Source organism: Chiloscyllium plagiosum, unplaced genomic scaffold (genome assembly GCF_037043375.1).
Source record: "Chiloscyllium plagiosum isolate Xiang-an unplaced genomic scaffold, Cpla_swu_hap1 HiC_scaffold_9, whole genome shotgun sequence".
Classification (NCBI taxonomy): Eukaryota; Metazoa; Chordata; class Chondrichthyes; order Orectolobiformes; family Hemiscylliidae; genus Chiloscyllium; species Chiloscyllium plagiosum.
The window spans coordinates 67660551-67675863 of record NW_028270147.1 but is presented as its reverse complement, the minus strand read 5'-3'; the positions used below and the strand labels follow the sequence as shown (position 1 = coordinate 67675863).

Below are 15313 nucleotides of genomic sequence, written 5' to 3'. Positions count from 1 at the left end.
GTAATCTAATTAAATTGTTCATTATATTAAGTTGCTCTCTGTATATTTATTTAAGAAGGCTTTTCCTACAAATTCCTCAGACATTTGATTATTTCTGATATTTTAAACCTGTATTGATAAGCATTCTTTCAAATAAAACTTCTCTTAAAGTTGCCACCTCCGTATCAGATTAGATTAGATTACTTAATGTGGAAACAGGCCCTTCAGCCCAATAAATCCACACTGACCCGCCGAAGTGCACCCACCCAGACCCATTCCCCTACATTTACCACTGCACCTAACACTACGGGCAATTTAGCACAGCCAATTCACCTAACCTGCACATTTTTGGACTGTGGGAGGAAACTGGAGCATCCAGAGGAAACCCACGCAGACACGGGGAGAATGTGCAATAATCAGTGAATAGTGAAAAATAGCCTCTTAATTGAGCATCCGCAGAGCACAGTTTGAGGCAGTAATGGAATCCAAAGTACAGTTTTCCAGTACTGTTTCATACAGTTTTCATACATGAAATGTTTTGCACTGTGATATCACATAGTTGTATCAATTGTACACAAGTTTATGTGACAGGGAAGCGGAACATAACTTCAGCACTTGCTAATATGCTGGCTGTTACTCATATTGGGATTAGAATGTCTGAATGGTCTGAACTTAAGAGGTGTTAGTCCTTTTATCTTTAAAGGTACACAATCCTTTATCTGAAATCCTGAAATCCGAAAAGCTCCAAAATCCCAGGTTCTTTTCATGAAGTTTTTTTCTCCATAATAAAGTTATTTGGCTTGCAAATAATTAATGTAATTCCACACCCACTTGATCCACGTCACTCAGATGTGACATGGGGGCGTGGCCCAGCACTGGCAGGCATCAATTCTGACTCCAGGCTTGTAGTACTCACAGGTGCGTCTGCTGTTCGGTAAGATTTTTTCATTTCTCCGTGAAACTCACTTATTCCGAGATCCGACAAATTCAGAACTCCAAAAACCAGCTGGCCCTGAGAGTTTCGGATAAAGGGTTGTGTACCTGTAGTAGTGTTAGTAAAACAGCCAGACCTGTATGATCTAAGTAAGTTAGAAATTATATGTGTACTAAATCAAAGTATAGAGAATATTAAACTGACCTCCCACAGCTGGGTCGTGATATTTCATTTACTATTGCTGGTTTTGACAGTTCTTAGACATTAATTCATGCAGTTTCATGGAAGCGCTGTTTTGGTAACAAGTTTCTTAAAGAGGGTAGTAGCCCTGTTTTAATATGTATTTAAAAAGTATAAATACGTACGTTAGTACAAGCTGATCATCTTAAATAAAAGTTAGAAATAGGAATTGGTGGTATAGAAATATATCTTGAAAAAGGAAATTTTGAAGAGATTTTAAAAACACAGACTGTGTGGAAATGCTGGTGGAGGGAAATGTTTGATGTCCTGCAGCCTATTCAGGTCTCATGAGATGATTACTAAAGGCTAATTAATGTTATAATCTTTCCATAGTTTCGAGTGAGTTATGGAGACATGATGGAAGGTTGGCATTGTTCCGATTAGGTTACACTATTAGCTCTTATTCAGGAGTAGCTTTTGATACAGAAACTAGTCTAAACACTGCTTGCAGCATGAAGACGATAAGATTTGAAGGGTATAAAGAAGCAGAATGGAATGTTTTAATTTAGATTATCCTGTAATAGTAAAATGTACTACAAATCATGGTTTTATGAATGAATGGAAATGCAGTATAGTAAACAGCATTAAATGTGATTTTTTAAATGGTAACACGATGTAATAAACTGTTAAACATGGTTTTATGAATAGAAATTTGATATAGTACACAATGTTAAACGTGGTTTTATGAATGAATGTAAAGGAGAAAGTGAGGACTGCAGATGCTGGAGATCAGAGCTGAAAATGTGTTGCTGGAAAAGCACAGCAGGTCAGGCAGCATCCAAGGAGCAGGAGAATCGACGTTTCGGGCATGAGCCCTTCTTCAGGAAAGAGGAAAGTGTGCCAAGCAGGCTAAGATAAAAGGTAGGGAGGAGGGACTTGGGGGAGGGGTGTTGGAAATGCGATAGGTGGAAAGAGGTTAAGGTGAGGGTGATAGGCCGGAGTGGGGGTGGGGGTGGAGAGGTCAGGAAGAAGATTGCAGGTTAGGAAGGTGGTGCTGAGTTCGAGGGTTGAGACTGAGACAAGGTAGGGGGAGGGGAAATGAGGAAATTGGAGAAATCTGAGTTCAGCTTTTTCAGCTGTCAATGAATGTAAATACAATATAGTAAACATCGGGTGCTTGTGATTTGGTAAAGAGAATCATAATACAATATCTCACAAACGTTTAATTAAAAATAAATTACTTGAATTATGTTAAAATATCTCATCCCAAATTCCTTGAAGTTTTGAAAAATATCACAGTCAGAAAACAAGTACTTAAAAACTACTGAGACTGTAGGTTGATGAGTCCTGCACCTGCTGGCCTGTATCTTTGCATGTTAAAATAAGTGGCTGCAGTGGTAGTGGTTGCATGAGGTGAATCTTACACCAGTGGCGAGGGTCTTGCCTGCGAGCTGGAGAATCAGCGAGAAATTTGCATTGCATTTACTAAGGGAGCCTGCCAGAAGCTTTTGTCAGTCAAGGTGTTCTGAACAGACCACCAGATATTCCTCTTGGACTTTGGTTGGCAGCTCCTGTGCTTTAGTGTTGCAATCAGTGGATACTGACTGTTGATGTGCTTAGGCAATGGGCACATGAGAGGTCATGGTATCTGATTGAAGAGCAACTCCGGAGTCCAAGGATCCGTGAGCAAAATGTTCTTGCTTTGTGGGGCATTCCTGCAAATTGGAGCCATGGGAAAATTAGGTTAGAGCCAAGAGCAACTGGGTGGCTCAGTTTTCTTGACTGAAGATCCACCAGTCAACAAACCGCCAGAATTTTCTACTTACAAGAAGCCTCTGTGTCGCAGCTGCATTTATTGGATATACAAATGAGTTTTCCGAGCCAACACTTACTGAATCACTATCAGCAGAGGTGACGCCGACCACGTGATCTTGGTGGAGGTTGGACGATACGGTGTTGATTGGGAGGGAACAAGGGCCAGTCATGTGATCGGGAGGAGGTCACGGGTCTGTACATGCGCAGTGGTGTCATCGTTAAGGTGTGATGCTATTGTGATAGGTAAACAACTTGACAGTTGGTGCTGGTCCAGAAGGAGGTTTTGATTGGGCTCGTGTCAGCTCCGGAAAGCAGACGAGCACGTATCGCACCTAAAAAGGGATGCGATTGTCCGAAGCTGTTACTTACTGTTTTGTCGCCGTTATCGCATAACTTGAAGGTAATTCAGCAACCTATTCTGTTTAAAATACGGCGATCTCTGTTTAAACGAATTTACAAACTTTCTCACTTGACGATTATCTGGACATGTTTGTACCTGCTGTTGATAAATTTACATGATTCCTGCAGATTTGATGAGTTGACTGAATTTCAATCCCGTGACATCGCCCATATGACGCTTGATCCTCTTTTGCATATTCCTTTAGCTGAGGCCTCGATTTTCCAAGTTCCGAAATTTTTAAAAAAACTTTGTTTTGAGATTAATTGTCAAAATACAGTAGTAGAAGTAACTGCTTAATATACAACTTCACCATTGCTGAAGGACAAAAAGATTGTTCTCTATTTATAAATTTGCCGATGACACGAAGGATGGTATGGAGAACTGTTAGTTGCAACGCGACATTGACAGGATGCAAAGCTGGGCTGAGAAGTGGCAGATAGAGCTCAACTTGGAAAAGTGTGAAGTGATTCACTTTGGAAGGTGGAATTTTAATGCAGATTACAGGGTTAAAGGCAGAATTCTTGGCAGTGTGGAGGAACAGACAGATCTTGGGGTCTGCATCCATATATCCTTCAAAGTTGCCACCCAAGTTGATTGGGTTGTTAAGAAGCCATGTGGTGTGTTGGCTTTCATTAGCAGGGGGATTGAATTCAACAGCTGCAAGGTTATTCTGCAGTTCAATGATGTCCTGGTTAGACCACCCTGGAATATTGTGTTCAGTTCTGGTTGCCTCATTATAGGAAGGATGCGGAAGCATTAGAGAAGGTGCAGAGAAGATTTACCAGGTTACTGGAGGGAGTCTTATGAAGAAAGTTTGGGGGAGCTAGGGGTTTTCTCATTGGAGCAAATAGGATGAGAGGTGACTTGATAAAGATGTACAAGATGATAGAGTGAATAGCTAGAGACTATGGCTTTTTCCCAGGGCAGAAATGGCTACCATGTCGGGTCATAATTTTAAGGTAATTGGAGGAAGGTTTGGGGCGATGTCAGAGATCGGTTCTTTTACACAGAGAGTGGTGGGTGCATGGAATGCACTGCCAGCAGTGGTAGTTGAGTCAGATACATTAAGGACATTTAAGCGACTCTTACATCGATGATAGTAAAGTGTTTGGTATGTAGGGTAGTTTGATCTTTTAGAGTAGGATAAAAGATCGGTACAACATCCAAGGGCTGAAGGACATGTGCTGTTCTGTGGTTGCTATTTCTTGCAAAATACCCTGATGTGTGAAAGATGAAAAGCTTTGATTAAAATGTAATCTCTTTTTCGGCAATAGAATGACAAGTGACTAGGAGGTGGGAGGGAGGAGGAAAAGAGTGCCAAGTAGGTAGGGTGCAAAGTGATTCAGTATTTCGGCTCGCTTGGAGTGTTTCAGAGAAACTGGATCTGTCAGGATTTGGGTTGGGTTAGTCTGGTCCAATGTCTTGATGGTCTGGTTCAATGGGAGTAGGAGAGATGAAGGGCAATGGCCCAGAAGAAAGGGTTGGGACCCAGTTCAATCGAGCCACAGCTGGTGGTTGGGAGCAGGGATTGGGGTGGGAGAAGGGGAGCATATGAATTGTTGAATGTTCCGAGATAAGAATCCCAATTTATAGGAAATAAGTGAATGTTCCTCGGACCCTGCTGGAAGATGTTTGCACTGTGCGGGACTTTGGAATTCACGCAAGATACAGATCTACGTGCCTGTTATACAGCACATCATTCAAGAATCCATAAAGATCTGACACTCATCGCTAATACAGTGAACTTTTTTTTTCTTATTCCTGCTTCTGTGAAACTGGAAGTTACAATCAAACAAGAGTGAGTTAGTCATAGACAATAATTAGATTATCTAGTTTAGCTTTGCTAAATTTAATTTTTGTGTAAGCTATCAATTTAGCATTTGAGAGCTGTTACTCAAAGACTGGTCAGGAACGATTTTGAAGATCATCGAATATTTCAATTTTGTCGTTGCATATTCAGTGATAATGAGACTGATTTAATTTAGCTTACTGTCCCTCTGTTATAACAGTTGATGTAGATTTGACTATCTATGTATTAGGAATGTAAACTGTTGATATTCAGTGTTTTTTTTTCCATCTCTTTTAATGCACTGAAACCATTATGCCCGTTGAATGTTTTTCTCTTTTTGTAACCTGCATTTCCCACCCTTTGATTTGGAGAGATTTTATTAACATACGCCTTTAAAATTTGAAGTTTTTCTGTGTTACCTAAGCACATTGCTGTGGTAACTAGCAACTACAATAGATTTTGTGCAATCTCAGCAGAAAACAGAACTCTCTCACAGAGAGATTCTGAAAAGTATGCAATTTTCTAAGTGGTGTTCAGTTACGGTTTTGTGGAAGAGATATTGTTCTGCCACAGTTTATTTTTGTGTGTTTCATTCTGTAGTCATGGCTTTTCAGGTCTTAATGTGTTACATGCCTCTTATCGTAAATTATCTATTTTTAGATTTGTTTACTTTTTTAACTTTAATGCTGTAGTCCTTGGAACTGCTATGCAAGTTTGCAAATGCTAAGATACAATTGGGGTTCAGGACTATAGATGAGGCCTGGATATTGTAGGTCATTTCAGATGCATTGATGGGATGGTCACTTAACTGCTAAATGATGTTAAATTTCTAAAACCAAGAGTGGGCATGTGAATACTTAGTATATATCAATAAATAACATACCATGTACTCTTTGGAGAAAAGTTTGAGACCTAAGGGGCAACTTTTTCATGCAGAGGGTGATGCAGGTATGTAATCAGCTGCCGGAGGAAGTAGTGGAGGCTGGTACAATTGCAACATTTAAAAGGCATCTGGATGGGTCGATGAGTAGGAAGGGTTTAGAGGCGTATATACCGGTTGCTGGCAATTGGGACTAGATTAGGTTCGGGTATATGGTTGGCATAGATAAGTTGGACCGAAGGGTCTGTTTCTGTGCTCTACATCTCTACTATGGGCAAATAAAGATCTGTTCGTGCTAGTGCATTTTGTCCATGACCATGTCTGTCTCTGGGGTAGAGCACTAAAAGTCAAGGCTTGCTATTCCTGTTGGACCATAACCTAGTGTTTTGTGACTTTTTGAATTTGTCACAAAAGTTAAAGTTGAAAATAAATACACAATCCCGAAATTACCGGATTTTCAGACCCCGTTTGTTTGAATATGGAACAGGCTTCTGTACTGAACAAAACTTACATTTATTACTTAAACTTTGGCTACATGTAAGTCATTGTAAACAGTTGGCATATAATAAACTAAAGTTCCCGGAAAAATATGGAGCAGAAAAACTGGAAAGACTTTGTAGTTAGCACTGCTGCCTCACAGCACCAAAGACCTGGTTCGAATCCAACCTCGGATGACTCCATCTGTGTCGCGTTTGCTTATTCTCTGTATCTGCACAGTTTGTTCTGGGTGCTCCAGTTTCCTCCCATGGTCCAAAGATGTGCTAGTAAGGTGGATTGGCTATGAGAAATGCAGGGTTACAGGGATAGGGTAGTGTGGGGTGGGTCTGGATGGGATTTCCTTTTGTAGGTTTGGTGTGGGACTCAATGGGCCAATTGGCCTGCTTCCACACTGTAGGGGTTTTATGATTAACGCTGTCAGGTGGTGGAGCAATTGGGGTGTATTGAAAAGCCAGTGAACCAAAACAAATGTACAAGACCTTCAAGAGGCTTCAGATTTCCCTGTCCATATTTAGTTGTCTCCTATACTGGGTAATTTTGAAGCAATACCGAGGAAAATGACGCTTTAGACCATACAAATAATTTATGTACCATTCCGTCATAGAATCGTACAGTGCCAAAGCGGCCCATTGGTCCTGAAATCTATACAAATATGTATCCCTTTTATCTGAAATGCTTGGGACCAGCTGCTTTGCGGAAATCGGAATTTTGCGGTTTTTGGAACTAATGTAGTGTCCCCTGTAGGGTGCAGGGCAGCAACCCATAATCAAACATAAATACTGTACTGCAGCAAAAACATATGAATACTGACATTATGCAGGATAAATAAAGACTAGAAGTGCTACCACACTTTATTTATGGAGTAGTGTACTGATAAATGAAATAGATCGACCATAAATATTCAACAACATTTTATTTCCATAAAAAACATTACAAGAAAAACATTCTGGAAAACTCAAACCTACACAGCTTAAGCACTATGGCAGGCGGCGGTTTTAAAGGCTTCTTCAAGTGTCATCTGTCTCATTAACATAGGTTTCTGTCGAAGCAATCTCTCTTTAACTAAGTAAATTGCCATAATCTCTTGCTCACTAGTAAATGAATGTTGTTCAAGGCCCGCAATTAAATGATTGCACATTTTCACCATATCGTCAATGGGGACTTTTTCAACTGTGTTCACTAACTTGTCGTCATTATCATTATTATAATTATCATTATCATTATCATCTTCATAATCATCGCAGGAGCCTGTATTTAAAACTATTTCAGCAATGTTCCCAACGCTCAAGGAATGCACGACAGGCATATCATTGTCAATGTTCAGCATTTCTTTGATGTCTGCTTCATTTTAATTTATTTACACTTTCTTCCGATAAATCTTGTGCATAAGTAACAAGGCTTGCTATCATCTTTTTCTCTTCAGTGACATGAAATCCTTCAAACTCTTCATCTGCAGGTTCATTTACAAGAAACATCGTTGTAGGCCAGAGTCTGTGCCAAGTATTTGTTAATGTTGCTTTATCGACATCATTCCAAGCATAAATGGCATCCTTAAGACTAAACCCTTTCAGGAAGTCTTGAATTCCTACCCCTCTGTTGACTGCAGCAAGCATACTGTTTAAAAAATAGTCTTTATACTCGCTCTTCATGGAGCGTAAAATTCCTTCATCACAAGGCAGTAATACTGATGTCACATTCAGGGGCAAGTAAATGCCGAAAACGTTACTTTTCACAAGCTGTTCGGCAGGGGGATGTACGGAGCAATTGTCCAGGAACAATAAAATTTTACACTTTTTTCTTCCAGTCCAGCTCGTCAGTAATGAGCTTGTGCCGCTGGTACGAAGTGTTTACTGAACCAGTCGGAAAACATTTCTCTGGTTACCCAGGCTTTCTTATTGCATAATAATGCACAGGCAAATTGCGTACATTTTTAAGACATCTCCGATGTTTGCTTTTCCCAATCACTGCCAATTTCACCTTGAGTGTGCCTGCAACATTGACACACTCCGGAATAGTTAATCGGTCCCTGGTTTCCTTAAAACCTCTTAGTGCTCTCTCATTAGCCATTGCTAATGTTTTTCTCGGGACATAGCACCAGTAGAGAGCTGTTTCATCAGCATTGTAAATTTGTTTAGGACTAAGGCTTTCATCAGGTATCAGCTTGGCAAATTCACCAATATAATTTTCAGATGATTCATGGTAAGCAGAAGCCTTTTTGCCACAAATTTTCAGGTATTTCACAACATTACGCTCCTTGAATTTCTGCAGCCAACCTTCTGAATATTGACATTCGCCTTTTAATGTTCAGTTCTTTGATATTTTCTAGCTTGTTTCATGACCATCAAATCAGTCAGTGGCATACGCTCACTTCTTTGTTGTCTAATCCACTTCATTAAATCACAGTTAAGATCTTCATTTTTTTCCCTATGCAGTGTTTTCCTATTTTTCATTAGTTGATGGTCATCGCTGTCACCATAAAACTTCAGTAACCGTCTTTCTGTTTCTTCAAATCATAGACAGTGGTAGTTCCAACACCATATTCTTCAGTAAGATGTTGCACAGCCACACCACGATCAAGCTTCTTTCTGCATTATTGATAATGACAGATGCTTCCTTTTCTTTATATTATTGTTAGCCATAGTTGTACCTGCACCTCTTTTTGACATTTTCACTCTAAAATTAAACAATTTAGCACAGTAAATACAATACACAACTGCTCCTCTGAGTGCTGGACCACACCGCCACGTGGGTCAAATGAGTGCGGCCTTCGCCCACTAAGAAAACCCCGTGATGTGATGCAGGTGTGACTGACGCCGCACGCGTCATGAAAACCTTTGGTTTTCGGAGCTCTTCGGTTTTTGGATGCTCGGATAAAGAAATACGTGACTGTACTGCCAAAGATATACTGCTACCTACACTTTCCTGCACCTGACCCTTAGTCTTGAATGCCAAGACACTTCAAGTGTGTATTCAAGTACTTTTACAGGATGCGTGGTTTCCTGCCTCGACTATTCTTCCAGGTACTGCGTTCCAGACCCCCTTCACCACCTGGTTGAAAAAGACTTTGTTAGACCCCTTCTAAACCTCCTGCCTTTCACCTTAAATTATTCTCCCTTGTTATTTACTAAGGGGTACAGCTGCTTTCCATTCACCCTGTCTATGCCCCTCAATCTTTATACACCGATATCAGGACCCCTCTCAACTTTTTCTGCTTCAAAGAAAACAAACTGAGCTGAAACAGCTTCTCTTCATAACTGAAATGCTCCATAACAGGTAACATCTGGGCCCATCTCCTTTGCATCCCTTCCAGCGCAAACACATTCTTCGTATTGTGCAGTGACCGGAATTACACATAGTACTTCAGCTGTGGCTTAACCAAACAGCTCCAACTTGACCTTCCAGCTGATATAATCAGTCACAGCATAGATTATAAGGTATATTATATGCTTGCCTTTATCTACCCTACTAACTTGTCTGCTACCTTCACAGATCTGTGGACTAGCACCACATGATCTCTATTCCTCTGAGCTTCCTACTATCTTGCTATTTTTTTCATTACTCCCTTGTCTTGTTCCTTCCAAAGTGCATTACTTCACACTTAGCAAAGTTGAATTCCATCTGCTACTGATCTGATCATCGAATTAAATCTTTCTGTATTTCTAACACCTTCCTCCTCACTGTTTAACCATTTGGCCAATCTTTGTGTCATCCTCGAACTTACTTATCATCTCGCCAACATGCTCATCTACAACATTTAGGAATATCACAAAAAATAAGGCACCCAGCACTGATCCCTTTTGGTATATCACTGCACACCAAGTTCCCGTCATACAAACTGCATTCTACTATCACCCTCTGTCTCCTGTCACTGGGTCACTTTTGGATCCCATGAGTCAGTCTCCTATGTAGGAACCTGTCAAAGAGCTTCCTGAACTTGATATAAAGGATATCCTCATTGAAACACTTGGTCAGCTCCTCAAAACTCTTCCAGATTTTTTAGGGATGACCCACTGTCAAAACCATGCTGACTCTCCCTAACCAAGCCTTGCCTCTCTAAACAGAGATTAATTTTCTCCTTCACTATTTTCTTTATTACTGATGTTAAACTCCCTGGTCTATATCAACCACCCTTCTTGTAAATGTGCAAACAGCTGTTCTTCAGTCCTCTGACACCTCCCTTGTGGCCAGAGATGATTTAAAAATCTGTTCCTGTAATTTCCTCCCTCAGCAGCTTGGGATACAATCTGTCCAGACCTGGAGATATGTCTATTATTAAATTGGCCAAAACCTCCAATACCACCTCACTTCTTTGTATCAGCTGCTCAAGAACTTCTCAGTCCATCTTCTCATTCTTTATTGCATCCTCCTTGTCACAAGTAAAGACAAATGCCAAGTATTATTTTAACAGTCTACCAATGTCTTCTGGCTTCATGCCCCTTAGTCCCTACTATTTCCCTGGTTATTCTCTTCTCTTTGATAAACATTATCTTGGGATTCTCACTAATTGTGACCCCCTGGTGTTTTCTCATCTTTGATCTAGTTGTTTTCTGGAGTTTCTCCCTGTACTTTCTCTACTCCTCAGGCCTCAATTGTTTTTGCTTCCTTTTGTTCCTGTTACATGTATCTTTATTTTTGCTTTTTATCCACTCCTATTACTGGACAGCAAGGGATCTATGGGCTTGTTGTTCCTACACTTCAAACATGTGGGCCTGCCCCTTGCCTTCTGATTGTACCTTCTAAACTATAATTATCCTCTCATTTTTACATGACTTAGTGAATTGACTACATATCACTCCTCAATTGCTAAATGACTGTTTAGGAGTCTGTAATGCAGTTCTAACAGTGAGACTGCCTCCTTTTTTATTCCTAAATTCTATCTACAAAGTATCATTTGATGACTCTTCCAAAATGCCATCCTTCCTTATTGTGGTAACTGACTACTTAACTAATAATGCAACACCATCTTCACTTTTGTACCCTCCCCTTATATGCCTGAAAATCCTTTTCCCCCAGTATGTTAGGTTGCCAGTCTTGTCCCTCCCTGAACCAAATTTCTGTGGTGACAACAATATTGTAGTTCTATATGTCAATCCATACCCTTAACACACATGTTTCACCTCTAATACACCTGGCATTAAATTGGAGGCCATCTAGCCCACTCCTTACTCCTTACTCCCTTGAGATGCAACATGGCTGAACTTCTTTTACCTTGGTTCCTTCTGTAAGTTGTGCCATGTTGCTATTGAATTAATGCTCTCTGTGCGCTGTTCCTTCTGAATTATTTTAAACACCTCCCAACAGCACTAGCAAAACCGCTCCCCCGCCACCCCAAACATGAATGTTGGTCCCATTCTTGTTCAAGTGCATACTGTCTCACTTGTACAGGGCCCAGTGATCCAGAAATCGAAAACCTTCTCTTTTGTACCAGGTCTCGAGCAATGCATTCATCTTCTCTGTTCTCCTCTTTCTGTGCTCAGTAGCATGTGGCACCATCAGTAATTTTGAGATTGCGACCTTGAGGTCCTGCTTCTTAATATGTTACCGAGCTCCCTGAGTTTTTCATGCAAAACCTCATCTCTTCTACTTATGTTATTGCTACTAACGTATACCACACCCTCTGTCTTGTTGTCTTCCTTGTTCAAAATATTCACTCGTTGACATTCCTGAGCTTGTCTGGAAGGCAACACATCGTCCTGGAGTTGGATTGTCACCTGCGGAAATGTTTGTCTGGTCACCGAATTAATGAATCCCCTATCACTATCGTTTTTGCTTTTTTTTCTTGTCCCATTCTGTACAGTCAGGCCGCTTGTTCCAAAAGTCTGATGACTTGGGTATTTAACCTAGACCGAAAATGGTGAAATGGATGGCATCAATGTTATAGTCAGCAGCAAAGTGACTAGTTTCCATGTTTCAAAGACAGCTAGAAAAAAAGTGATTTTTAACAGCATGAATTTTACATTTCCTGTTTGATTTCTTGCACCAAGTCGAGGGGATTTCTCAGCTTGCAAGAGGTGTCAACAAACCAGCTAAGCTGGGAAGCACATTAAAGCATTTTTGAAGATGGGAAACCAGAAAGCGAAAAACAATGTTACATAATTGATTATGTGAATGTTAAAAGAGATCAAAGTAAAGCTCGGAACAGACAAGATAAGAATAAGATGGAAGCTGAAATATCAAATTTTAAAAGTAATTTAAAACCTATGGAATGTTATTTGGAATTTGTGGCAAATTTTTAGAAATATTAAAACAAAAATTCATGCTCAGGGAAGTTGCTCAGTGGTAGTTATGACTGAATACGTAGTTTGAAAATGCATTTGCAACTCCTACAAGATGATAAAACTGCTTTTGCAGTTGAAAAAAGGAAGTTCATGTCAGTTCAGGTGATTCCTAAAGATCGATTTCTGTGGAATTTCAATAATGTATCTTTCGGAGCACAGATGCATGCACCAGATGAGCCTGTCACTTTCCTAGATAGCAGGAAATAATGGCTAAGGTTACATGTTGAGTTAAGTGGGTGATCAATGATGTATCAGAGTAAGTGTGGGACTAAAGGGCCTATTCCTGTCCCATGTTGTTATCATGTCCTTGAAACTGTGGGGTTTGGAATGGGGTGGGGGGATGGGATCTCTCAATTGCCCTTTTTATTGTTTCTTTTAGGATGCAAAATAAGTGAGGAGAAACCCATGGTAGTTTAAGCTGTTTGTGATATGTTGAAGAGAACTGGTTCGACTAAATAGCTCCATACAATAAGTTATAGAACTTTACAGCATAGGAGGCAATTTGAAATACCTTATCATAACACCAAATAATTTTGAATGCCTTATCAACAGTCTTGAGCTTCGTCTAATGAAAAGTAGTTGTCGTTTTTCTGATACAACAGGAAAATACTTTGGATGCCAAAATCTGGAAATAAAATCAATGCCAGAGAACTTATTCTGCATTCAGTTTTATTTTTCTTACTCGTCTGATATTGCTGAAAGAACTGAATGTATCCATAATGATCTGATTTTATTTTCAGCCTATTCTCAATGCTAACACCTCACCTCTCAGTATCTTCAGTATATCTTCGAAGTGGAGTCTCTCTTGTAACGAGTTTGTAGATGTGATATGCCAAATTACTGCGCCTCGTACAAGATCCATTCTATGGTTGTGTATCTTATTGATGTTACTGAAGTATCCATTTATGAACTACATTGCCTACTTTAATATAGCTTATTACCACAGTCCTTCAAAGATCATACGTGCTGGAATAAACTTAAATCTATTTTTGCTGAAGTGAAAGCTGTTTGGACTTGTTCTTTAACAATGTCATGGCAACCCTAGGAGAGAATGGCATTCTTAAAAATGTGGGCAGAGAGATCTAGCTGCCATAATGCATCGGTCAAATAGTATGGAGCTCAATTTATGAAATTTTCTGAATATTTAATTTACTGTTTCTTTTTCATTCAGATGGCAATACCCATGAACAAGCTTTGTGGTCTGGTAGCAGCAACCTTCACACCGATGACACAAGAGAAGTAAGAATGATTGGTGTTACTTAAGACCTAATGTTCACCTGCTTACATAGCAGCACAAATTGTTGCGTTGGCCTAAAATTCTTTCTTGTCTTCCAGTGAAATAAACATCTCTGTAATTGGTCAGTATGTTGATTATCTGGTAAAGGTCCAGGGGATTAAAAATATTTTTGGTAAGTTAATGCCAGAATTTCAGGTATTGTTGTTATCCATTTTTTTTAATTCTTCCCCACCAACAGTAACCCTATATAATTTATTCATGCTTTAATTGTCAGGAGAATTGTCAAGTCAAAGCTGCCATTTACTGCAAATTGTACTTTCTATTGAATTGTACTTTGGAAATTGGAGTTAAAAAATGGATTTTGATCCTTTTTTGCACAGTTTTTAGAAGTAAGATTTTTGTTATTTACAAATTATTTTAAAGTATTCATATTCTATAATAGGAAGATTTTCATTTCACCTTTCCTTTCATGTTCCAGCTATCCCAGACACTACACATTTCCAAAGTCTTTGTATTTTTATTTTCTTTGTTTTTACTTTTCACTTTGTATGATGTCATTAATAGTGCTCAATTAGCACCCAAAATAGTACCTGTTCGGATAATATTTTAGTTCCTGATAAGCCTCATTTGCATTTTGCTGAGTATGTTCTGAATCAGTGCAAATTGATGGCATTTTAAGGTGTGATACTTTCATGACAAAATATCACTTCTAGTTAAATTCATTTATACTTGGTTTTATTTATTTTATACTATTTTGGTCCACCACCTCTTGAGTAACTTGCACGTGAAACAGGAACCAAAATAGCCCACTTAGCCCTCAAATTTGTTCCACCATTCCATAAAGGTCATGATATGTTTTTGTTTCAGAATCCATGTTACCATTTACCTCCAATGACCATTTGATTGCTGAACCAAAATATATCGACCTCTGCCAAAGTATTCACTGACACTGCCTCCACCAAGTTCAGAAGCAAAGTTGCACAACATGCTGAGAAAAAGTTCTTGTCAGCTCTACCTGAAAAGGGTTAACTCTGATTTTAAATTGAGCGTAGTTCTCAATACCCCAACAGAGGAAATATCATTTCCACATTGACCTTGTCAAGACTGCTCAAGTTCTTGTACACTTAATCAAGTCACCACTTGCTCTTCAAAACTCCATTGGAAACAAGCCAAGTCTAACCTTTGCTCATAAGGCGATCTACTCCACACCACATATCAAACTAGTACACTTCTGAATTTCCACTAATGTAAGTGCAACTTTCTTTAAAAGAGGAAACCAAAACTGCACCCAAATGTTCAAGATGGTTCACATCAAAGTGCTAT

General features: G+C 39.5%; 1 protein-coding gene and 1 long non-coding RNA gene across 4 annotated transcripts in view; one reads left to right on the top strand and one right to left on the bottom strand.

The window, feature by feature from the left end:
* Window positions 1-2301: 2301 nt before the first annotated feature.
* Window positions 2302-3038, bottom strand: LOC148149158 (uncharacterized). The gene is made up of 2 exons (XR_015758170.1): window positions 2920-3038; window positions 2302-2808 (listed from the first exon to the last, which is right to left on the bottom strand). It is a non-coding gene; the product is annotated as an uncharacterized LOC148149158 (long non-coding RNA).
* Window positions 3039-3104: 66 nt separating this feature from the next.
* Window positions 3105-15313, top strand: part of npl (N-acetylneuraminate pyruvate lyase (dihydrodipicolinate synthase)) — a 50587-nt gene continuing 38378 nt past the window's right edge. Inside the window, exons 1-3 of one of the 3 annotated variants that reach the window (XM_043699532.2) lie at window positions 3106-3308; window positions 13925-13992; window positions 14089-14162. In XM_043699532.2, coding sequence (XP_043555467.1) covers window positions 13925-13992; window positions 14089-14162 — 142 coding nt within the window. In that variant the 5' untranslated portion in view covers window positions 3106-3308. Of the gene's footprint in view, window positions 3309-13924; window positions 13993-14088; window positions 14163-15313 lie in introns of all 3 variants that reach the window. The other 2 variants (XM_043699534.2, XM_043699533.2) reach the window with 2 other exon arrangements.